This window comes from Dermacentor silvarum, chromosome 4 (assembly GCF_013339745.2).
Source record: "Dermacentor silvarum isolate Dsil-2018 chromosome 4, BIME_Dsil_1.4, whole genome shotgun sequence".
NCBI lineage: Eukaryota > Metazoa > Arthropoda > Arachnida > Ixodida > Ixodidae > Dermacentor > Dermacentor silvarum.
This window is the reverse complement of record NC_051157.2, coordinates 178,343,109-178,367,789: the sequence shown is the minus strand read 5'-3', so window position 1 is coordinate 178,367,789 and position 24,681 is coordinate 178,343,109. Positions and strand designations below refer to the sequence as shown.

General features: G+C 49.0%; 1 protein-coding gene across 1 annotated transcript in view; it reads right to left on the bottom strand.

Annotated features, from left to right (window-relative positions):
* The window catches only part of LOC119449067 (sodium-dependent phosphate transport protein 2C-like), a 32,503-nt gene extending 8,309 nt beyond the window's left edge, over nt 1-24,194 (bottom strand). The window contains exons 1-6 of the mRNA XM_037712258.1: nt 23,856-24,194; nt 17,762-18,179; nt 13,192-13,452; nt 9,547-9,738; nt 5,687-5,802; nt 4,973-5,080 (exon numbers count right to left, since the gene is read on the bottom strand). Of these exons, the coding sequence (XP_037568186.1) occupies nt 4,973-5,080; nt 5,687-5,802; nt 9,547-9,738; nt 13,192-13,452; nt 17,762-18,179; nt 23,856-24,194 (1,434 nt within the window). The remainder of the gene's footprint in view (nt 1-4,972; nt 5,081-5,686; nt 5,803-9,546; nt 9,739-13,191; nt 13,453-17,761; nt 18,180-23,855) is intronic.
* Nucleotides 24,195-24,681: the final 487 nt, after the last annotated feature.

Here is a 24,681-nt window from a genome sequence, read left to right as displayed (position 1 = left end):
ATAGATGACGATTTCGTGGAGCTGCTGAGGGAGATATATCGAGACAACCAAGTACAAGTGGCATGGGAAGGCCGAAAAGGAAATGAAATGGTGGGAATTCACCAAGGATTGAAGCAAGGATGCCCTCTGTCACCATTGTTGTTCACGCTTTACGTCAAGGGCATAGAAAGACGACTGGAAAACAGCGAATTAGGTTTTGATTTATCCTACATGCGTAATGGACAAATGGTGCAACAGAAGATCCCTGGACTGATGTACGCAGACGACATTGTGCTACTAGCGGACAATAAAAAAGATTTACAGATACTTGCGAATATCTGTGGGAACGCAGCGACAAATCTAGGCCTTAAGTTTAGCACAGAGAAATCAGGGATTATGATCTTTAATGAGCACACGAGTAACTTCGTGGTGTCAATTCAACAGCAAGTAATACCCATAGTGAAGCAATATAAGTACCTCGGCGTACACATAAACGAAGGAAAGAATTACTCAATCAACCACCAAGATAATCTGAAAATAAAGGGGAAGCGGAATGCAGCATTAATGAAACACAGAGCACTGTGGGGCCACAATAAGTATGAGGTGGTGCGTGGAATCTGGAAAGGAGTAATGGTGCCAGCGCTAACATTCGCAAATGCCATTATATGCTTAAAATCGGATATATTGGCGGGTTTGGAAGTTAACCAAAGATCAGTAGGCCGGTTGGCTTTGGGAGCACACGGTAATACGACAAATGAGGCAGTGCATGGAGACATGGGTTGGGCCTCTTTTGAAGTCAGAGAAGCACAAAGCAAAATTAGTTTTGAAGAAAGGCTCAGGAACATGGATGAAAATAAATGGGCAGCTAAAGTGCACAAGTATCTCTACATGAAAAGCGTGGACACAGAATGGAGGAAGAGGTCAAGGAAGTTGGCAACCAAGTACAGGATAATCGAAACTGTAAATAGACAACCAGGGGTCATCAGAAAGAAAGTGAGAGAAATAGAGACCGTGAATTGGATGCAAAGAATGGAAACGAAAAGGACAATGGAGATTTACAAGAATGAGAAGAAAGAAATTAGAAGGGAAAATCTGTACGATAACACAAAGGGCAGTGCCTTGCTATTTGAGGCTCGAGCCGGTTGCCTAAGGACGAAAACATATCGGAACAAATATTCGGAATTAGATGAGACATGTGTATGCTGCAGTAAAGATCCAGAGACCACTCAGCACATCCTAATGGAATGTGACGGGATCCACCCAGCGAGAACCGTAGGTAACGTGCAACTCCCAGAAGCGCTTGGGTTTAAAGTGGAAGGGAACATAAACAGATCAGCCGTAGAGATCAGCAAGAGACGATTAGAGTACTGGTGGAAAAAAAGTAGGGAAAAGATGGATGCGACCTGATCTCTTAAAATCATAGGCAGCGGTACAAGGTAAATTTTTGAAAAGAAAAATAATGATAGGTATACAAAATGCAAGATAAAGAACATGTATAGTATACCTGATTAAATCAAGCAGGCTAGGTGACTATTTGTCGCCGCCCCGTTTCAAAGGGGATGCCAATAAATCATCATCATCATCAATGTAGCGTTGGATAGCATACCTGATTAAATCAAGCAGGCTAGGCGACTATTTGTCACCAATGCGTTTCAAAGAGGACGCCATTAAATCATCATCATCATCGATGTACGTGTATAGCATACCTGATTAAATCAAGCAGGCTAGGTGACCATTTGTCACCGCCTCGTTTGAAAGGTGATGCCAATTGATCATCATCATCATCGATGTACGTGTACGGCATACCTGATTAAATCAAGCAGGCTAGGTGACTGTCACCGCCCCGTTTCAATGGAGATACCATTAAATCATCATTATAACCGATGTATGTATATAGTGTGCCTGAATAAATAAAGCAGGCTAGGTGACTATTTTGTCACCGCCACGTCTCAAAGGGGTTGCCAATAGGTCATCATCATCATCATCGAAGCGCATATAGCTGCATATATGCCTCATATGTAACGGTTACTTGCAGCGACAATACGTTGTGTTTACACATTTATTCTACACTAATCGCATTATTTTGATATTAGTCGTGAGATTAGTTCTGCCGGAATGCTGTTAAAAGGAAAGCTCAGAGTTCAAACTTCCAAAAGTGGTGTGAAAATCTGGAAGCCTGCCATGTTCAAGTGATGAAGGCGGAGCTACAGGATGCTCACAGTGGGATGGAGGTATACCCTAAACCATGTATACGTTTGCATCCATTATACACTGTAGTTCCCGCGAAATTTAAGTGCTCCTGCGTCACCTGTTACAACTTGTTTCGTCAAAAATGTAATACATGTAACCCATTACTGAAAAAAATAGTCGCAGTTTCGCCAGAAAGGCGAACCATCGATTGCGACAGCAAATAATTTGATATATATATATATATATATATATATATATATATATATTGTAATGAAGAAAAAGACGCACCTAGGCTCGAGAGCTCGGACTGCGGGCGCGCACAAAGGAAGGAAGACGACGAGGAGAGAATAGAACAGCCGGCCCAGTGAACGGGTGCTGTCTCTGTGTCTCCGTTCATTACAATGGCGCAGTCTACAATGAACCTGTCTTAAGGTGTTTCCACCTTAAGTGTTCCTCGCACGGTTCCTCGGCGTGCCGGGTCCCTCCTTCCCAGGAACGCCGTCCACGCTTCCTTCGGTATGGAGCCCGCCACCCTACCACCGTCGCAAGTACCCACTGCACCGTCCGGGGATGGCGTCGAAGCCTCCTCGGCGGCTCTCGGACAGGGATATACCGATTCCCTTGTCTACGCCATCGCCGAGCTGACACAACAGCTTCAGAGTATGACGACCGCCTTCGCATCCGTCAGCGGTTGCGTCCTGCCTGGGAACGCCGTCCACGCTTCCCTGCAGCCGGCGTTCGTGGACATACCGACGTTTCGCGGCTTTCAAGACGACGTCATCCTTTGGGTTCGAAACATCAATGCCCTGGGTGATCGTCATGCCTGGCCAGACCACACAAGATGGCTGGTTGCCGCGAAACGACTCTGCGGTGCCGCCAAGGCATGGGACAACTACGCAGGTATTAAACTTGGGTCGTGGCCTGAATGGAGTGCAGCTCTGATGGCTGCTTTCGGCCCGCTCACGTATGCCTGCATCGAGCCCAGCCAGCAGTGCTCTACGACCGGATCTCCTCAGGAGCACCACTTTGACGCACCAGTCGTGCCCAGTAACGCCTCGCCAGGGAGGCCCGCAAGCTGTCCCGCCGCAGAAGCCGGCTCCCCGAGTGTCGTCGCGGGCCCCATCGCAGACGGTGGGAAGCGCACGGCGACTACCGCTCCCGCTTTGAGTCACCACCGAGCGGCAGATCCCAAACCAGCATCATTGGCTCCACCACAACCTCTGAACACGCAGCAAGTCACAGCTGCTACTTCCACGCGGCAGTGTACGCCGGCTGAGGTGCTGCGACGAAAACCGTGCATAGCTCGGAATCCGCAGCATCTTGCCGCTGTAGCTGCACCCGGGAAGGTTTTGGCAGATTGCTCCGCCACCTGCCGCGCTGTAGACCCAGAACGAAAGCCATTTGTACCACCACGGCTCCTCGACTCTGCGGCGGCTTCCGACACCGTACCATCGCTTTCAGAGACCAAGACCACTTTCGGTCCAAGGCATTCAGTGCAACGGCTCTCGACCACTTCAACGCAGGGGCGCATGGAGACGCCGACGCTACCACTCCGAGAGCCCGACCAGTCCACGGATCATGGCAGGGAGATGCTTCCTGACTCGTCGGAGCCACAACTCTCCATGTCTACGCAGCCGTTGGCCGAGTTGGGGGGCATTATCATCAAAGACCTGCCCGCACGCGATAGACGCACAAGACCCGCGGGACCGCGGACGAGACGCACGAAAGACCAGTCGCGCATTGGTCGCGGTTTTTCTTCGGTCGCGGCTGATTCGATCGCAACGGCGGACGTCGATCAGTTTGCGGCAGCGTTGCGAGGGGGCACGCCACGGCGGAGCAGAGCGGCTGCTCATCGTGCAGGATCTCCAGCCCTACGTGTCCAACTGCGACAGGATGGTCGTCGACGAGACGTGCGACCAGAGCGCAACAGTCAGTGCCGACCCCCCGAGGAGCTGGTTGCGCGCTGGACGGTCTCAACGACGACTACTTCCGACGATGACTATGCAGCGATTTTCCAGCATCAGCGCGCCCTCACAACCGCCAGAGATGTCTTCAGCAGCGTGGCCGAGTGTAATGAAGAAAAAGACGCACCTAGGCTCGAGAGCTCGGACTGCGGGCGCGCACAAAGGAAGGAAGACGACGAGGAGAGAATAGAACAGCCGGCCCAGTGAACGGGTGCTGTCTCTGTGTCTCCGTTCATTACAATATATATATATATATATATATATATATATATATATATATATATATATATATATACGAAGTAAGGATACTAGTTTAATCGGCCTTATGAAGTTGCAAACATTCGCTTACTAATTTCACAAGCATGGAGTCAGGCGCGCAGGGGCAAACATAAATACATCTCACTCTTTGACCGTGGACACTTTCTGTAAAAACGCTGGCGTGAGGAAGGGCGGCAGGAATTGCCCTTGTGCTGCTTCTCGCTTCAACGCGAACTAAGCGGTGAGAACACACGCACACGAAGACAACAGCCCTCGGCGGGCATAGGCTTTCTACACATCGTGGATCGCTTTCAAGATGAAGCGCGAGCGGCCGTGCTCAGCCGCGCCATACGTATGCAGCCGCCGTCGGAGTAACACGATTACGCCGCAGCCAAAAATTTACATTGGCATCAAAGTAGTCTACACCTGGTTAGTAATATTATTTCTGTGTTTGTCCGGCTGAGCTCTGCGGTGGCACCACCGTGCAGGCCGTTCACGCTTGCTCATCCGGTAAAACATCCAGTCCGCTTGCGTTTACCCGAATACCGTATCGTGGTTCTCGTATACATACAGGGTCTCACGCAGCGGCTCCCGTTGTAGGCGCAGCAGGTGCGGACGGTGTTTATCACGATGCCGCTGCCATCGCTGTGCTCAGCGGTCATCTTTTGTGGAGGCTTCGCTTCTTCCAGCTGCATGCAAGGTACCGATGTTTGTGTTACGTCGTGGCTGTGTGAAAAAAAAAGTAATAATGTCTAGGGGTGCGGGTATCAGCAGGCGATCGCTTCCGGCGACACCTTAAAGGCGCCAACTGCAGCGAAATTTTGGCCGCGTAAGAAAGCAAGTTTCAGATATAGAGCAGCCTCCGTGCAAGACTTTCGTGCCAATTACAAGCGGGCGCGTCACAAATGCTCGTAGAACCAAACATTTATGGCGGCAAAAAAAAAGTAACGTTGTCATTACCGCTCATTGGAAGTGACGCATGACTAGCACCACACGGTTCATCGGCATGACCTTCGAGAATATTTACGCGCCATCCGCGGCGCGCTGAAAAATGCCAGAGGCGACCTGTTGGGACTTATCCGCCTTAGATCTGCTTACGACCAGCTGCCCGCGTCATCTCCTTAGGTGCCATTTAAAGGCTGCCAATAAAATAAATTTGACAATTTCGAGGCCCGCAACTTTGCCAAGATTAATGTTCACGTGCGGTATTGCATAAAACTCATAAGCGACACTTGTATACAGAGGGTTCCACGCCGTCGTTTTGTTCACAGGTGACACTCAGCGCGCACACGCACCTGAACGATGAAGCTGGTCAGCGGCCGAGTGAGCGCGCGCAGGTGGTTGTACCGGAGCAGACGGTGCTTGCGGTCCAGGGCCTCCACTGCCATTCGGGATGACGATTCTAAGAACGCTGCAGAGCGAAGTTGAAGTTTATGGTTATTACAGCGAAGGCTGTATACGACCCGGATCCCGGGATTTCTTAGTCTCCGTCGACAGAACAGTCGACATACAACCATTCCACGAATTAAAGCGAAAAGAGCCTATCTCCATTTGAACTACGGATGCAAGACACTAGTATTCGGTTCAATGAAGAAAAGCACCTAAAACAAGTGCCAAAATCATATTCTAGATGATCAGGCGCGTTCGAACAATACGAAGGCCATAGCTGTCACCGCATGCGTTTCCGGGTAAATATTATGGTTGCATAAGCAGTCTAGTTGACATTTAGAGGAAAATTCACTGACGATTACGATTCCCTAACGCGAAAGTTGAGCGCAGCTATTTAGGTTGTTTCATTTCGCGGTATATTGGCTGGCGCGGACAATCTGTCTCGTGCGGCACGTTGTAAATGGAGCGAAGTGTGGCGCGACTGCCTGGCTAACCGGGAGATCGCGAGAGGAAGCGCCTGGGTGACGCGTGGGTGCGATTCACAGCAGCCGCCGCCGCAGACAGACCTCCTCTTATGCAGCGCTTTGTTTCCATACGGAAAACGTGCGCTACCCTAGCTCCATATCAAAGCCATCGTTGCCGGAAAGCCTGTCTTGCGCGGCACTACGCTTTTCTGCTCCCGCGTTCGCCATACACCCTCTTCCTCCTCCACTTTCCGCCTCACGCTTCCGTTGCACCCTCCTTCTCGGTTTTCCTCTCTCTTCGCTATCGACGTCGTTAATCAATCGCTGTGCTCGTTGGCTCGGTTACGCAGGAACTGGCGCGCTGAAATGTTAATTACAATAAACACAACACTACCATCCCTTTTCCGCGTGTCTGCTCGGGCGTGTTTATGTTAGTACTTTCTGAATATACTTTTGATCAATATTCCTTAGAAGGTTTTAAGGAATACATTGGGTAAGGGGGGTACTACGGTTACATGAATGTAAAAAGCAAGCGTTATTATACGAGGCATAAGGACAGCATGAACGTAACAAAAGCATTATTCGGAAAAGGAAATGAACGAATGAAAGGAACACTAAAAAATCTGGCCATTATGGACGCCTTTCTTAGTGTTTTAGTTTTTATTAGTTATTACAGTTTGCACGAGTTAAGTTGGAGGCTCGGTTTGAGCGGTGAATTAAATTTTATGCGTAAGTGTCAAATGACCCATTGAGCGAAGTGCACCTCCACTAACGTGAAAGCTGAGGAGGTGCGAAGCATGCAGTGATGAAGAGAAGTAAAATTCTACGCTGGAATGTTGAGCGGCGACGCAGACAGCTGTGGAAGACGACGACGACGAACAACGCGGGAGCACTCAGCACGCGGGACGGTCGGCACGAGCGCGTGCCGCTTGCTTGCCGTGATGACGACAGGAGACGCCGACAGCCCGAGCGCGTAGGATGCTTCGCACCTAAAACGCTGAGCTGGGCCGGCCATGTAATGCGTAGGATGGATAACCGGTGGACCATTAGGGTTACAGAATGGAAAGCAAGAGAAGGGAAGCGCAGTCGAGGACGGCAGAAAACCAGGTGGGATGATGAAATTAGGAAATTCGCAGGCGCAAGTTGGAATACGCTAGCGCAAGACAGGGGTAATTGGAGATCGCAGGGAGAGGCCTTCGTCCTGCAGTGGACATAAATATATTAGCTGATGATGATGATGAAGAAAGCGTCGCTTTAAAATATTTCTGGCCTTTACCACACGTCACATGGCGAAATACGTGAAATGTTTGCTTGCCTGGTTAGTTCAGAAAAAACAAAAAAAGAATGCCCTGCGATTACGATATTCCCTAATGCGAAATGTGAGCGCAGTTGTATACGTGTTTTCGTTTCATGATATATTGAGATGGCACTGGCAGTGGGCGAGTGCCGTCAGTGCCTTCGCAGAGGGAGGAACGCAGGCATGATGAGCGGCATCGGAGCCAGCTGTGGTAGAAGACGACGTCGAAGGCGCGAGTGCGGTGATGTCGAGGGACGCCGACGCTCAAACCAGGAACGGGCGCCTATAATATAAAGCACGGCGCCAAACTCAACTTGGACAGGCCAGCTGATGCATCGCACTTTTTTTTGTCTGCTAAGAAACCACGCAAACAACGGTGTTACGTGTTTTACTGAACGATGCAGGTCAGAAGAAAGTTGTCAAATAGAAATTATCAAAAGAAAACGAAGTGGCAAGCGCGAATGCCTTGTTTTATTTATTTACATTTTTTAAAAGCTGTTAGATCAGAATCGTATCGCAGGAGAAAAGGCCCTGCGTTCGTGCTTATAGTTGGTGGAAGGTGGGAAGTGTGAATGAGGACGGCGTGAAGAAAATTGTGGTGGCGAAGCGAGATTATTATTGCACTTCTTTTAAAACGCCATGCGTCCATGTTGTGCCGTCGTTCGTACGAACGTCTTCAACGTCACGGCCGATGCAACGGGCATAGAGAAAGCCAACTGATACAGATGAGGCATGCTGGTCTAAGTATCGCTCTTTCATGAGCTAGTCGCTTGCTGGATTCTTGATTCGTGCTAAGTGCGCAAAATGGGACGCGACAAAAAACAGGGAACGCAGGCACCACAAAACGATGTAGCGACAAGTGAAATTTACTGGCAACAACCATAATAAAAACCCAGCATTAATACTTCACATACAAGTTCGACTCACCCTCTGACAAGGATACACTTCATTGTGATGCCAATAAAAAATTGTGGTATATTGCACTAGTGGCGCAAGGCTAAAGACACAGTGGAGCTGATCAGTTCCTAGCTGGTCCTGGCTATACGAAGTGATGACAAGTTATACGAAGTAATAATGTCAAGTGATGCTAAGTTGTAGGAAGTGTATAAGCATTTCCTCGTGGTCCGTGGCATCGGGGAACGCCTCGCGAAGTACTTGCAGTTCGAGCACACGTAGGGGAAGTTGGGCGAAAGCTATGCACAGCGTACGGGCGGCGCGCAGCAGACGACACAACGGGATGACGTCACAGCGCACGCGCAGTAGCGTGCAGCGCGTGGGAGCTCGGCGAAGCCGCCGCCGGAGGCGCCTGCTGCTGTCGCGGACACCGCGAGCGTTCAGCGCTAATGCGGGGAAACGGAGATGCGCGGATGGCGTCGGCATCACCTATGCACGTTGCCTCTTTAGTGCTGCTACAATTTGTTGCTCTTTCTCTCTCGCTCTCATTTACTCTTTCTCTCTCCCGAGCATAGCGCGCGACGCTCCGCGCAGTGGTTGCCAGGCAACGCAGTGGCAGGCGGCACACTTTACGGTCGGCTTAAACAGCTCCGCTGTTAAAACTTGGGAAACGCTTAAGCTTCGCCTTTACGAGTAGAACGCGATAGAATTGAAGGGTCCCTGACTGCTTCTCACGCTTCACGGCAACTGCAGCTTATGCAACCGTAATCTTTACCGGGAAACGCTTGCGGCGAACGCTATGCACGATGGCGAGCTTTCTGTTTTTTTTCTTTCTTTCCCCATGGCCGCCGCTGCCGCGGATGCGCGGACGCGAGCGCCGTCTGGTGGTACTGCAAGGAACCGAGCGTCGCGCTTTGATTGGAGAAAATTTTCGGTCACGGTCAGCGCCCGGTCAACACTGGATTTTCTGCGTACAACGGGGCCCTCAAGCTATCGCTTTAAACGTGGCGCGAACGCAGTTATCACACTTTTTGAAACTAAATGCCTACGAAGACCAATATCTGAGGCGGCGATGTACACCGGCGCTGTTCTAGAACAGACGGTTGCTCACCGAAGGTGACCTCAAAGGGGAGCAGCACGACGAGCGTGAGCCAGTTGAAAAGGCCGTGCGTGGTGGCCACGGCGAACGCCCTGCGCAGCTCGTCGCGTCGCGTCACCTGAGAGAGCGCGGCCACGCTGCTTGTCACAGAGCTGCCCAGGTTGGCGCCCATCACGATCGGTATGGCCTGCTGCACGCTCAACACTGCGCCCGGCAAAAAAAAATCACATCTCACCCTACGGGCAACCATGGTGGGATGCGAAAGCATCGCTGGGGGTGCGCATCGAGTTTCCGCTTCGTTTCACTTGGCAACATAACCCAATGAATGTTAGAGTGAGAGAATGTATTGAGAAGAGAGGAGACGTTTGTACGGGGTTGTTTTCGTTTGATGTGTACGTCGATCGACGCGTCGCCGGGAACGTTCCTGGGTAGGCATTGCACGAGTTCCTGCGCTTCGATCGCAACGTTCACGACTTGCCCCGACGCTGACGTTCGTTCTGGACGCTCCCGACCTTGCTCAGGTTGTTGTCGAACCAAAGCCGGTCGCACACGTTGCAGCTGTGCCCGAAGTTCCGAACACAACAACCCCAGCTTCCCGAGCCTTCCTCTGCTCAGCGGCGGTGGCGCTGTCGCTGAAACAAGCGCCAACGTTGTTCATGGCGTTTCGCACATCGTTGCACAGAGAGAATGACGGAAGCACAGCGAACGCGCGCTTTATACTGCGCCGCGACACTTGCGGTGCCTACCGGCGTACCCTTAGAGAGAGAGGGAGAGAGTGAGAGAGAGTTATATGCGATGATTTGCTGCGCCGCACCTGTGGCGGAGAGGGGGAGAGGGGAGGAGGAGAGCGCACACCTGCGTAGGAGAGGAGAATGAGGGAGAGTCGCGCATGCGCAGTATGGGTGTGGACGCCGCAGAACAGACACTGCCCCGAGCATAAGATGCTCTTGCATCTAAAAAAGGCGGCGGGGGGCAAGACAATGGAATTCGTTGCTCCGAGGGGGCGCTCTGGTTGCGCGCAGTTGCCACAGAGACTGAAGAACAATGAATGACAAATACGCATAGCTGCGAGCACGGACAGTATTCGTGACTGATGACGTTTGGGGTGCTTTCACTTTTTCGTGATGCATATTTGTATGTACAGCATCCTGCACCACGCCGACATCACTGGAACGACAGGCCTTCTGCGCGCTGGCCTTAGCCAATCATCGTTCGCTGGACGTGCCCCCGAATGCGATGATTGATACAGGACACGACTCCAACTTACGGCCGTGTCCACACTTAGGGATATTCGCTACGATGTGCAGAGGTTTGTTTCTTGTAAGAATCTTTTCCGTGAGTTTGGAATCCTGTACTTTACCTGCTTCCGAAATATTTTACGAATTACCGTCGCCACAAATGTCAGTACGAAATAGGTCTTCTCACATTCCGTTTTGAACAAAAAGACGGCGTAATATCGCGTTAAGTAAACGCGGGCGTAGCTACACTCGATGAGGGGTATTGAAGGTCCTTTTTTAGTGGGTAGTGATCGCTCGTCTAGTATGTAATTTTAGTTTTGATACTTCTCGTACTCCAACTAAGCGCGTTCGCTGTCTGTGTTCAAGCGGAGTAAACTTGCTTAATCGGGGGTAGTAGAGAAATCTGATTTAAAATAACTCCCACAGCAGGAGTTGACCGCACTTTGTATGTTCTCATGACCCTAATGTAATATGCAGTAGAATGCATTTACACGTTCAATCCCGAAGGGACCCGGCTAAATGCGTGCACTTAAAGTAAGATTAAGTAGGAATTTTCAATGAATCATTTTTTTAAAGACTCGGCTCGAATGGCGTCTGTTTTTGTGGAAGAAACGGTTGGTTATCAGCGAAGAAAATGAAGGACGACCTTCGCCTTTCTCAGTTTTGTGTGTATACAGCTATGCGGATGCGATAGTATGAGGTCACTGATTTATAAACATTCTTGCATTTCTTGGCGGTTTTTTGCCCTCGTACTCACTAGGTTGTTGTTAGTGCCGCGGGGTTTGTCGACGCGGGACAAATCTGGCGGCGTAGTTTGCTCGCGAAATTTATACTGTACTGACGGAATTAAGCACGACAGGGAAACATTAATTTACAACACTGCGTATGTCCAATTACTTTCTTTCTTTCCATTGCGAAAGTCAAACACTGGCGGGGGCTAAGATAAATGCTGCAATAAGGCAGTTTCAGGTGCCGTTAGCCCATGTGTTAAATGGTGGCAGTGAGTCGTGCAATCAAAATTATACAGAAAGATGATTACATATAAATGTTACGGTACAATAATTACTAAATGCAAGAGAGTTTTCAATAGCGCAACAACGACATATGAAATGAGGTTTATTGACCAGAACGGGCGTATATGTAGATCCTTGGGATAAACAGGCACGGAACGGGTGGCTAAAACAGTTACATCGGGCAGCGCTCTGAACCGTAACTTCGGCGTGTTTTTCGCGAAGTGATCACGATGCTGCTGCCGTTGGAGGTGCGCATCATCTTCAGTGCACGGTGTACGTCTTCTTCATCACAAATGTAATGATTGCAAGTAAAAACAATGTACACCATCACATTACATACACTTGGCAATACGTAAATAAAAGTGAAAATTACGTACATTTGACAATGGTAATTAAAGGTGAAAGGAAATAGTGCTAGAATAATATTGGAATGATTAGGAGAAAGAATAAGATGAGCGAAAATTATTTGATTACAAACACTAAACAATACGTATATGTGAATACAGGCGAAAAATAAATTATGCTTGACTCTTTAATTAGGAGAAGGTTTGGATGAGTGAAAACAGTTCCCACCGTGTTGTGTTGATATCAGTGCCGGCGTCATAAAATGAATCAAGCAGCCTGGGCAACTTATTTTTGGTGATTTGCAAGCCATAGTTGGTTCTTGAAGGGGGCATACAGACCAAACTTTTCCACGAAGGGTTATATAGGTAGCTGTATTTTTTTTAAACACGCTGTCTTGAAAGTTTAGGTATGAGTGCCATATACGAAGGAGAGAGTGGTTGTATAGGGAGCAAATTGTGGGTATATTGTAGTGTTTAAAGAGGTGATCACTGTTATTGTGATATGGTACGTTTGCTATCACACGTATTATCTTTTTCCGTAGTAGCTGTATTTTCTTCTTGAGGTTAGATTCAGTTGTTGTGCCCCACACAAGGTGTGTATAATTTATGTGTGATGTAAATGATGAGTGGTAAATTATTATTTTTACGGATGTTGGTAGACGATATCTGTTCCTGTTTCGCATTCCTGTGATAGGTCTAAGGTTTTAATACTGCAGAGTCAACATGTTGATCTCACTGTAGCTAACAGGAGAAGTGTGTGCCTAATACTTTAATTTCATGTGCCAATACTTCATACTGCCATGTCATGTCGTTACGAATAGGATTACTAAAGGTGATGCGTATTCTGACCTAATTATACGAGCACAAATTACGCCAACGTCACACGCACTGGAAGCTATGGAAGCGAAATAATGCACACTTATTTTTAAGATGATGCGTTTCATTCTGCATGGTACGCAAGATTGAGTGTGCCATAGTCGCGTTATGCCTAGGTTGAGTCCTTAGCTCCTTAAAAATTGCAGAAGCGCGTAGCATGCGTGCACTATACAATGATATACGCACGTTGGGATCCGACCAAGGTGATGGTGATAGAGGTGGACGATGACGAACTCTGCACGAGGACGGTGACGAGCAAGCCCGTCATGATGCCCACGACGGGGTTGCGGATCATGTGGCTTTTGGGTGCCCGGGTCGACGACTGGTGTCCGGCGAAGAGCTTAAAGGCCGAGCTCAACAGGTCCAGCGAAACCAGGAACAGGTACCAGCACGCCAGAAGCACGGCCATCTTGCCCACCATAGACACCACGAATTGCGCCGAACCTTCTGCGCGCACCGTAGGAGACGGCACACTCCAGACTCCTAACAGTGCACGGCCTGGCGTCATCGCGGCGTTTAAGTGCTGTGGGCATTTTTTGGTTAAGATTGCGATATGACCTGTCGGCTTATGTGTATAATTTGAAGGTTCCTTGGATGGCGTCAATACGCCAGGATGTCCCATTAACGGCGTCATCCGTTCAGCAGCTCCCCATCAGCCCCATCTTTCAAACAACTCGTCGCACGTCACATGGGATGCTGCTCGTAACACGTGTCTCTTGTTCATATAGTGTTTCGATACAACATGTGCGTAAGAGAATGGTCACTGGAAGGAAGACAAAGTTTTGGCCCTGGCTGGTTTTCCATCTTGCTCTCTGGCTAGCCTATTCTAGCGAATACACTCTATACAGTCACTTTTGTTTGGGCTTCTACACGTTTAACAATATTTTAAATAAAATTCCGTGAACTATTGCTTGTGTGAGGTGAGAGCAGTGCAAAAAATACGTGAAGGCACTATAAATTCTGCTGTTGCTTTGTCCCGTCATTGTCCTTATGCGTTGTTCCGTTTCTAATTTTGGTGACGCATCAGTGCAACTTCCCGCCACACTTCCTCAGACCGCGCGAGTATAGTCGCTCAGCGGAGTCGGGTAGTATGGCTGGCGGCCGGTACATGCGTACACCTTTATTCTCGGTGCCGATTAACGGTGGTGGCTGGTCAGCGGAGCCGCATGCCGTCCTCTGGCGCCCGGTAGCTGGAACGTTGTCCTCATTCGGTCGCCTTCGTTTAGAGGCCATCGCGAGCACCGCTACTTGTGGTGCTGTACTGTGTATCACGCGGTTGCCTCTTCCAGCGGCATGTCCTCAAGAGTCGTGACGCGAAAGGTAACGCAGCCTTTGAACGCTCATAAGGTGTCCTCTGATGCGCATGCGCCTTTTCGCTCCCTCGGCATTGTAGCCACGTCGAGAATATAATCAGGGATCTCTGGCTGAGCGACATAGCGCCACAGCGGCTGAGTCAGTATCCTGATGCGAGGATGAGTACACGTCAAACGGAGGGCATGCGAGCGCAAGAACAGTCGCACTGTTTAGTCGTACCAACAACTGCACTCAACAAGTTTACAATTTACCAACAGGCGTCCAATAGGTACCCCTAGTAGGAGCAGCCATCTTTCCGACGTGTCGTCTGAAGGATCGGGTGGTTTGACGCCGATACAGCGTGCTACAAAATGGTACGATGAGGCGTCCGACTCGGCACGCCTGTAAAGATGGCTGCCCTGAAATCTACCAGCTGATGTACGCACCACCGCAACTATTAAGTTTCCAAGACGTTCCAGCAGGTTCGAAGAAAGTTTAAGATTCGCAGTTTGATTCTAGTGAAACCTTACGAAAACTTATTGGTTGCGGTGGTGTGTACGCGTAAATCAGTAGGATTCGATCTGCCGCAGAATAATGCCACGTGGTTTCTATAGCAAATACATCGAAACCGCCCCTTACAATGCAATACGATACAATACAGTTTTACAATACAATACAATACGTCAAACAACACGTCGGATAGGTCGGCGGTTCGGATATTTTAAACTGACGGTATATATCTTTCACTTGTTGCAATAGCTAGAACATACGGGACGTGGTTGTTAAAATTATTAAATTATGGGGTTTTAGGTGCCAAAACCACGATTTGATTATGAGGCACGCCGTAGTGGGGGACTCCGAAAATTTGGACCACCTGGGGTTCTTTAACGTGCACCTAAATCTAAGTACACGGGTGTTTTCGCATTTCGCCCCCATCGAAATGCGGCCGCCGTGGGGACGTGGTTGTTGGCACATGTCGTACAATGGGCGGCATCAAAGTTACCAGACTAGCTTCAGTTGTAAAACTCGGCGGGGTTGCGTGGAACCGCTACCTGCCCGCGCCTTCATGGCGCTGTCGTCGCACCCTGCTTCACTTCCCCACTTGCCGGCTACGCGAACTGGCCGAACGAAACACGCGGTGCAGCGTTGGTGTATTCTGCGGTTGGTTGTTGACGGCGGATTGCAGGAAGCATGTCATCCGCGAAACTGTAGCCTTCGCCGCGTTTGTTAAGGATATTAGCAGACGATGCCGACGTGCTGCGTTCCTGACTGCAACAAGCGGCTATCGAACGATGTCGACAGTGAGGCGCGCCACTTCTTGCGTGTTCCCAGCAATGCGACACTTCGCTCGGCGTTAAACAGAGCGATTCCTCGTGCCGACCGGGAACTCTCTGCGAAATTCATGGTGTGTGATTTACACTACCATGAACAGGATATCTTGAAGTGTTTGTGCATATTATCAATGGACAGACGGTTGAGGTGCCACGAGACAGGTGGACTCTTGCCGAGGGTGTGGTGCCGAAAGTGTTCCCGAACCTTCCTTCGTGTCTGTCAAACCAGCCGAAAAAAAAAAAACGAAAACGAAGAGAGATGTTTGGTGACCGGTTCTGGGCCATCTTAGAAGAGCTGTCAGATAATACGCTGAGTCGTGTTAGGTGCCCTTTGCGCTTTAGGAACTGATTGCAAGCGTCATTAAAATTTTAACAGCGGAGCTGTTTAAGCTTTTTGCTTCCCCGCGTAGTGTTCGCAAAAACTCGCCTAGCGATGATGTCACTGCGCACAGCTGCACCTCGCATCACCTTGCGATAGGCAATCAATAGCTAATCGATAATCGATCAATAAACAATTAATTCCGGAAAATGCTGGGGATGACTTGGTAGTGCTTAGCCTAGCCTAAATACGTGGCCAATACCTTGCGATAGCCTATCAATAGCTAATCGATAATTGATCAATAATAAAAAATTCCGGGAAATAATGGCGATAACTTGATAGTGATTAGCCAAGCCCCAATACGTGGCCAATACCTTGCGATAACCAATCAATAGGTAATCGATAATCGATCAATAATCAATAAATTCCGGAAAAGAATAACCCGTAAGGCCAGGACCAGCTAGGTGCCGATCAGCTCCGCTGTTTCTTTAGCCTTGCGGCACTTGTGCAAGCTACGCTATTTTTTATTTAGTCACGCGCATGCATGCACGCATACCTTGCAGGAACCTTGCATAAAAATGCATTTTAAGGCAAAGTTCCTGGAGCAGCGGCGGGGATCAAGTCTTAAAGTAAAGGGAGCGAGGAAACGTGCCAAGCTGCTGTAGGTGGAGTTGGTTTCCACGTAGGCCCGAATAATTTGCCTAGATTATGTCCCTTCTGACAGTTTGTCTTAGCTATATATAGCGGCGTACAGTTGTTTTTTACTTCGTTTTCTTTAATAAAACATTCATTGCTTTACAAGGAAGTTGTGCTGCTATTTTTGTGGATAACAAATTTGGTCTCGCTACCTGGCGTATAACTGCCCCAGACCAAAGTGTTAAGCAAGTAAAAACAGCTAGAAAACGTGCCAAGCTGCTGTATGAGAAAAGTAAACTGCGTGAAAGGTTTAGGCGGCAGGAATAAAGAGACAACACTTAAAAACGCAGCTTCTGCGCTTCGTCGTATACGTTTCTTCCTATTGTGCACTTTACCCTTCTTTCAGTATGAACCAACAAGCCCGATATATCGTATCGTTGTAGGTGGATACCGCTTTCGCCTGGTATCACTAATTCGGACTATAGGGAGAACGCCAGCGAGCGTGAAACGCGCGCAAGCTGCCCGTCCGCACGAGCTCAAGGCTGTGGCGAGGCGTCTTCAGTGGAGCGCGATGGAACGGCGCCGCCATCTGGCGGCTGCCCAAGGAGTGGCGACAGCGGCGCTAAGCGCACGGACGGAGAGTTTTACAGATGAAGCTAGTCTAGTAACGTTGCGGTGGCATGACTATCAAGACCACATGTTTTGAGCTTTCTGACTTTCCAAACGTTTTTAGCTCGTATGAACCACGGGCTGACTTCCAAATGAACCTTTTCTTAGATATACACAATGAAGCCATACGTAGATTCGATAGCGCGAACGCACAGAGGTCAAAACAAAACAGAAGATGACAACTGAAGCATACGTAGCGATGGGTAAAAATTGGCAATGTGTTAAGCAACAACAGAAGTTCACTGTAAGATCGAGGCTTGAAATGAGAAACACTTGAACAAGAAATGTCGGTAAACGGCGTTAAGGCAACAATTGCTCTCGTCCGGGCCTTAATTGGCGGGTAAGTCGCTGCCCAGAGGCAGACAAGTTCTTTTATCGAAACGTCGGCCCCAGCGACATTCCTTGTTCTCCAAGTGTTCATCTTGGCAGATAAGAGGTTTCTGTGCTCTAAAAAGTGCTCGGTCATGGAACATTAATTATCTTGGTCTTTAGCATTGTTCTGCCTCACCTTCCGTGTCGTCCGGCTGCCTGTTGCTGACGTCGGGGTCCTCCACCTGGAGCAGGGAGCGTACCGACAGAACACTCGAGAATGCCGCTTCGCAGCATTGGCCTCCCTCTGCCTTGGCTACCGTGGAACGTGTGGCGGTAGCCTCGGTAGGCGCAGTGTCGGACGGCCGGCGCGCTTCCAGAACGTCGGGCGTCGGTGGCTGCTCGAAAAAGCTGGGTATGGTCAAGCGCGGCGACGGCACCGCGGTGAGAGGGCCATCACCAGGCTGTATGGGGTCAACCACCAACGTTCTGGCTGCGACGAGGCCGGCTCGAGGCGCCGCACATTGAACTATGGCGCGGCCACGGGATCTTCTGATCGTCGTTTTCTTGGCGTCCTCGAGGGTAGAGGGAATGCCTCGGTCGGACCGAGTTTGTCCCTGCGTCGGACATGGAAGAGGGTAAGCTGAAGGAATAAACTACAAAAAAAAAAAAAAGAACACGGGCAAGTTTGCACTCGGTCGTGCAAAGCTTAGGCACAGCGAAACTGTCGATCCTCAAGTCTTACTGGCTGCTACTGCTAGGTCTTAACTTGGTTTAACTTAACTAAGCATATAGGGACCGTATTCTCGAGCAATCATTTTCGGAGGTACCTTCCCTTTCACGACATTTCGCGTGACTAGCGCTGGACGCGTCGGCGCCTATGAGTGACAGCGCCTATGCCACAAACGCAGGCGGGCTTACCAAGGTTGGCACAGTGCCAAGAACGCTGTTGCTTGCTGACGCCGAATGCATTGGAGGCTAGCCGCTCGATATTGGCCAGCTTTTTTTTCCTGGCTCAGCGCGCCGCTGAGAGAAGAGATGCGGTGGTCGGGAAGGGAGGGAGCTGGCGAGGAGACCACGTGCGCATGCACGCGGTCTCTTCCTCCTCCTTCTGGTTGCCATGGCTATTGGGCGGCGGTTTCTAGATACGAACCACAAATTTGGGTTGGTTTAAAGAGCTTCGCTGTTAAAAAGTTGGAACAATTGAGCAAGTTGGTAATGCTTGGAGAAACAAACCACTGATGTGTCAGATCTGCCTGCTGTGGTTCTAGATGTGCGCTGTTTTATGTCCGAGATGAAACAATCAGGATCTACAGGGGCGGGATAAAGTAACTATTATATATCGCATTCATTTCCATTACGTTCTTTGTCAGTGGTCCGAGCGGCGCTCCGCCTGTACGTTATGACCAGGATGGGCCAATGGTGTCGGTGTATAATAAGAAAGACATAGAATTAAGCGAAAGGCGACATCGCTACATTCTGCCGGGCCTGATTTTCTCGTTGATTTTGTCGCGTGTGAACGTATCTAACACCAGGTCACAGAAAGAACCTTCTTACAACGTGCAGTTCTTCTTACAATTAAATGTTTTTTCACAACCCCGTAATAAAGGAAGCTTGTTCCACTTTCAGTTTCAGTGAAGCCACACAGGCGACTTTCGGATATGGGCGGCAGGGGGTATTAGCTTTGCTGGCCGCTGAAGCTGATTCTTTAAAAATATAAATATGGGGGACGCCACAGTCGGATAAATTTTGACCACCTTGGATTACTTAACGTGAACCCAATTGAATTAAACGACGGCCAACGAGCGTTATTGCTTTCCACCCCGTCACAATGCGACGGCCACCGGGGCAAGGACCGATTCCTTGCTGGGCCATGACCACCTGAGGAACCCGTCTGGAGACCAATGGCGATGATTGTAGTCTGCATAATCACAAAACACGGCTCATCTTTACAACAATTCTATTCTGCAAGTGCCATCCGTGACTGGCCCTCGCCGCGGCAATCGTCTCATAACACCGATCGCTCTTATGAGTGGTGGGTGTGCCCTAGCGTAGGCCAATGAGCACACGGTCTTGCACAATATAAATAATGTAAATAGATTCTTTGCATTGCCGTCATCGTTGCCGCTGTCTTTGGGAATAGCACATCGATAATTTGAGCAAACAAGAAACGTGACACCCTAGTAGATGTTTCTTGCGCCGAGTGAGAAATCGAGAAGTGATAATCCGATGAAAAATGGTCGCCATCAAAAAAGTCGCAGTTTCACCCTAAAGAATCGCACAGCACATTTCCCCTTCTCATTTTTATTGCGATAGCAATTATATGGACACTCCAAGCGAATTTGTGCCGTCACCATGGTCGTAGACGTTGCCGTGACGTTCCGTATAAAGTCCAAACGAGGTAAGATCGTCGCCGCGCGCAGTACGCTGTTATGTGCGAGTCAAAGCCGGCTAGGGTCCGCCGACGATCGCGGCTAAATCTCGCGCGCCTGAGGGAGAAAGGCGGGGCGGAAGCGCGCAGCTGCTGTCGCGCGCGAGGCACGGGGGAGAGGCGAGGGAGGGGGGCTGCCTTCTACTCCGGCGGCGGCGGCTGCTTACGCGGCGCGGCCCTGTGGCCGCCGTATCTTGAAAGCGATCTGGGACGTGAAAAAAGTGCGCTCCCGTGCGCGATTTTGCAATTGCTAGGCAGCACAGCGGAGCTGATCAACAAGAAGAAAGTAAAGGATATTCGAAATTATAATGCGGAAGGGATTGAGGAAGCAGTAAAATATGGACGCAGCATGAAATCAGTGAGAAGAAAACTTTGCGTAGGACAAGACAAGATGTATGCACTGAAAGATAAGCAGGATAATATCATCAGCAATTTGGATGACATAGTAAAAGTAGCGGAAGAATTCTATACTTACCTGTACAGTGCCCCCAAAAACAGCCAAGCTACTTTCATTCGAAGTAGTGACGAACAGGATACAGAGGCTCCTTCTATAACTAGCGATGAAGTTAGAAGGGCCTTGAAAAACACGACCAGGGGAAAAGCTGCCGGAGAAGATGAAATAACAGCCGATTTAATCAAAGAAGGAGGAGATATCATGCTTGAAAAGCTTACGGCCCTTTATACGCAATGCCTCACGACTTCAACTGTACCAGAGAGCTGGAAGAACGCCAACATTATACTAATGCGTTAAGGAATTGAAGAATTATAGACCAATTAGCTTGCTTTAAGTATTGTACAAAATATTCACCAAGAGAATTCACAATAGAATCAGGGCAACACTTGACTTCAGTCAACGAAGAGGAAGGGATATTCTACTATAGATCATCTCCATGTCATCAATCAGGTAATCGAGAAATCTTAAGAGTACAATCAACCTATCTATATGGCATTCATAGATTATAAAAAGGCATTCGATTCAGTAGATATAGCAGCAGTCATAGAGGCATTGCGTAATCAAGGAGTATACAGGAGGCATATGTGAATATCTTTGCATATATCTACAAAGATTGGACAGCAACAATGGTTCTCCACAAGAAAAGTAGAAAGATACCTATCAAGAAAGGGGTCAGGCAAGGAGACACAATCTCTCCAATGCTATTCACTGCATGCTTAGAAGTATTAAAGCTCTCAGACTGGGAAGGCTTAGGAGTGAGGATAAACGGCGAATATCTCAGCAACCTTCGCTTTGCAGACAACGTTTTCCTATTCAGCAAGAATGAGGAAGAATTACAGCAAATGATTGAGAACCTTAATCGAGAAAGTGTAAGAATTGGGTTGAAGATGAATATGCAGAAGACAAAGATAATGTTCAATAGCCTGGCAAGGGAACAAGAATTCAGGCGAGTCTGTAAAGGAGTACGTTTATCTAGGTCAATTACTCACAGGGGACCCTGATCACGAGAAGGAAATTTACAAAGAATAAAAGTGGGTTGGAGTGCATAGGGCAGGCATTGCAAAATCGTGACTAGGAGCTTACTGCTGTTGTTGAAAATAAAAGTGCACAATCATTGCATTCTACCGGTGCTAACATGAGCGATGGAACGGAAAATGTTAGACCTAACTTTATGAGGCAGGAAGAATGCGGTGTGCATCAGAGTGCAAACGGGGACAGCCGATATTCTAGTTCACATTAAAAGGGGAAAATTGATTTGGGCAGGCCATGTAATGCGTAGGATGGATAACCGGTGGACTTTTAGAGTTACAGAATGGATACCAAGAGAAGGGAAGCGCAGTCGAAGACGGCAGAAAACTAGGTGGTGGGACAAAGTTAGGTAATTTGCAGGCGCAAGACAGGGGTAATTGGAGATCGCAAGGAGAGGCCTTCGTCCTGCTGTGGACATAAATATAGGCTGATAATGATGATGACCACAGCGGGGCGTGGCATTTCAGGAGTCACGCACGCCCGAGTAAGAGCGGGTGCGAGAGAGAAAATGTAGGAGCTTTCACCCCTTGATTGTCTGACTTTGTCTAGGTACTACGGAGAAGTGTCTTTGCTCGTTTTGTATGCGTTTGTTCCTAGGCGTGCCGGCATCGAGTTCGTTTACGCTCCGACGCTGGCTGCCGGCGCACGCACGCGAATCTGAAGGGAAAGGTACGGCGGAGAGTTTCTCGTGCCTGCGGCGCTCGTGCTGAGACAGTCATGCCGGGTTATACCTTAAGGTGTTCTACCTTGAAAATAACATCACTGATGTTGCCGGGGGAGCATATGGGACGTAGTAGAGGCCGGGCTTGCTCACCTGGAGCAGTATCTTCGCTCGTGCCAGGTTTTCGTATTCTCTTCTGGAGTAGTATTATTGCTCGTGCCAGGCTATTCGTCACTTTTCAGTAGCATTTTTTAATGGTCGCCTTTGAGGTATATAAACGTCCTTCTGCAAAAACATGCGCAGTAATTAGTACGTGAGAGCCGCGTAGCTAGCGAAACGGAAACAAATCAGGTAAGTGAAGATACTGATTCAGGAGAGCAGGCCCGGTCTCTACTACGACCCCTACTGCTCCCCCGTAAAGTTAGTTAATTCAGGTTTAATGGCGCAAATACGACAAAGGCCATGCTGCGCCAGCCACAAGGTATTAAGAAATGAAATGTTAATGTAGCGAAAATTGCGTTACCTTATATTCTATGTAAAAATCCGGTTTCATCTAAAAACTTGAACAAGTCAGTGAATGGCACTAGCGGATCATCTCCCAATAATGAGGCGGGGTGTAAAGGTATGTGTAAGTTACACAGATTCTGCAAAAGTTTCCGTCTGTGTGTTTCTATATGTAGGACATGTCATAAGAATGTGAAAGGTTCATGACATTTATCGCAGGTTGGCGGATCTTCTTTTCCAAGAAACAAATCCGTAAAATCAGTAATGTTATTTTACAGGTATAGAGCGTCGTAAGGCGCGAGAAAGGTATAATCTGGCATGACTGACTAAGCAGCAGCGCCGCAGGCGCGATAAAGTCGGTCCGACGTACCATTAGCTTCTGGAATCCGTCTAAGGGTGCTTCCGACGTACCTTTAGACGCAGCGATCACCAAACGGGGCGTCAGTGCCCACTACTTCACATGGTTCACCGCGCCCGCAGCCAGCGTCGGAGTGTAAACAAGCTCGATGCCGGCAGGCCTAGGGACAAACGGTTACAAAACGAGCAGACACACTTCTCCTCCGTAGTACCTAGGCAAAGTCAGATATTCAAGGAGCAAAAGCCACCAGATTTTCCCTCACGCACCCGCTCTCACTAGCGCCTGCGGACAAGACTCGTGCGACTCCTGAAATGCCACGCCCCGCTGTGCTGCCTAGCAATTGTAATGTCACCGCCCGTGGAGGCCTCATCTTCAAAGCGATCTGCGAAGTGTACAAAGTGCAACTAGTGCCGGTAGCTTCGTATGCGCCGTGCTTTTAATGTTTAGTTCGCGTTGAAGCGAGAGACGACACGAAGGTCAATTCGATCGCTGTTGCTGGCACGCCTCCTCACTCCAATGTTTTCAGAGCGAGTTTCTGCGGTCATCGAGGGAGGTGTTTTCATGTTTACCTGTGCACGCCTGACATCGTGCTTGTAAATTTGGTTAGTAAGCGAATGCTTACAAGTTTATGCGGCGGATAAAACTACTATCTTTAGTTCGTATAGTTGTCTACTAATTTGCCATCGCAATCGATGCTTCGCCTTTGGTGCTAAACTGCGACATTTTTTCTTGTGCTAGCGTCTATACCTGCAGGAGCCATTGCACTATCATCGTGCACCAACTAGCCCAGAAAGCCACCCTACTCAACGATGTTTACGATTTTCTGTCTACAAAGAAAGGTTGAAACCCTGTATACCGGCTCGTCAGCTAAGTCATCGGCAGTTCTCTGGGCGGGACGTGGGTCTGTTGCGGTGATCTTTTCCTCGTAGATAGGGTGAACGTTCCGGCCCCGGCTCGTTGAGGGCGCGAGCCGAAGTGTTCGGCTCACGTCCGGGAGCGCAGCAGCGCCACCTGCAAGCGGCGTCGGGCGCTCCTTGCTTCGGCGGCGGCTCCGCGGCTCGGTCCCTGTGCGCGACTGCGTGCTCGAAGACGACGGCCTGCTAAGCGAGGCCGGGCATCCGGACCTCGCCCGGGAGCTGCTCGAGCTCTCGGAGCATGTCTCATCTGCGACCGACAGCGTATTGGACAATGTCATCGTGAGAACCGAACACAGGTCATGGACATTATCTCTTCCAAGTCGGTTCTTATCAATGCGATATATATATATATATATATATATATATATATATATATATATAAGGAAGGCAGGGATGTTAACTAGTGAAGCGTCTGGTTGGCTACCCTACGCTAGGGGAAGAGAAAGAAGGGAAAGAAAGAAAGAGGGTGGGGGTATGGAGATAAATGCGAAAACATTACATGGCTCATGGGGCGGTAGGTCTGGCGTTGTCGGCGTTGGCGTGACCACACGATGGTCCAAAACGTCAAGGGAGCCCAGGTGGGCCAATCGAGGCAGTTGATTCTGCCAATTAAGGTAAATTAAATTAAAGCCGAGTGAACTAAGGCGAAGTTAATTATTGTAGGTTGATTAAGATAGAGTTCATGACGGCACTCGAACCCACGACCATTGGTGGGAGTCAGAGCCACCACTTTTGGTGTTAATAAAGGCGAAGTTAATTAAGACA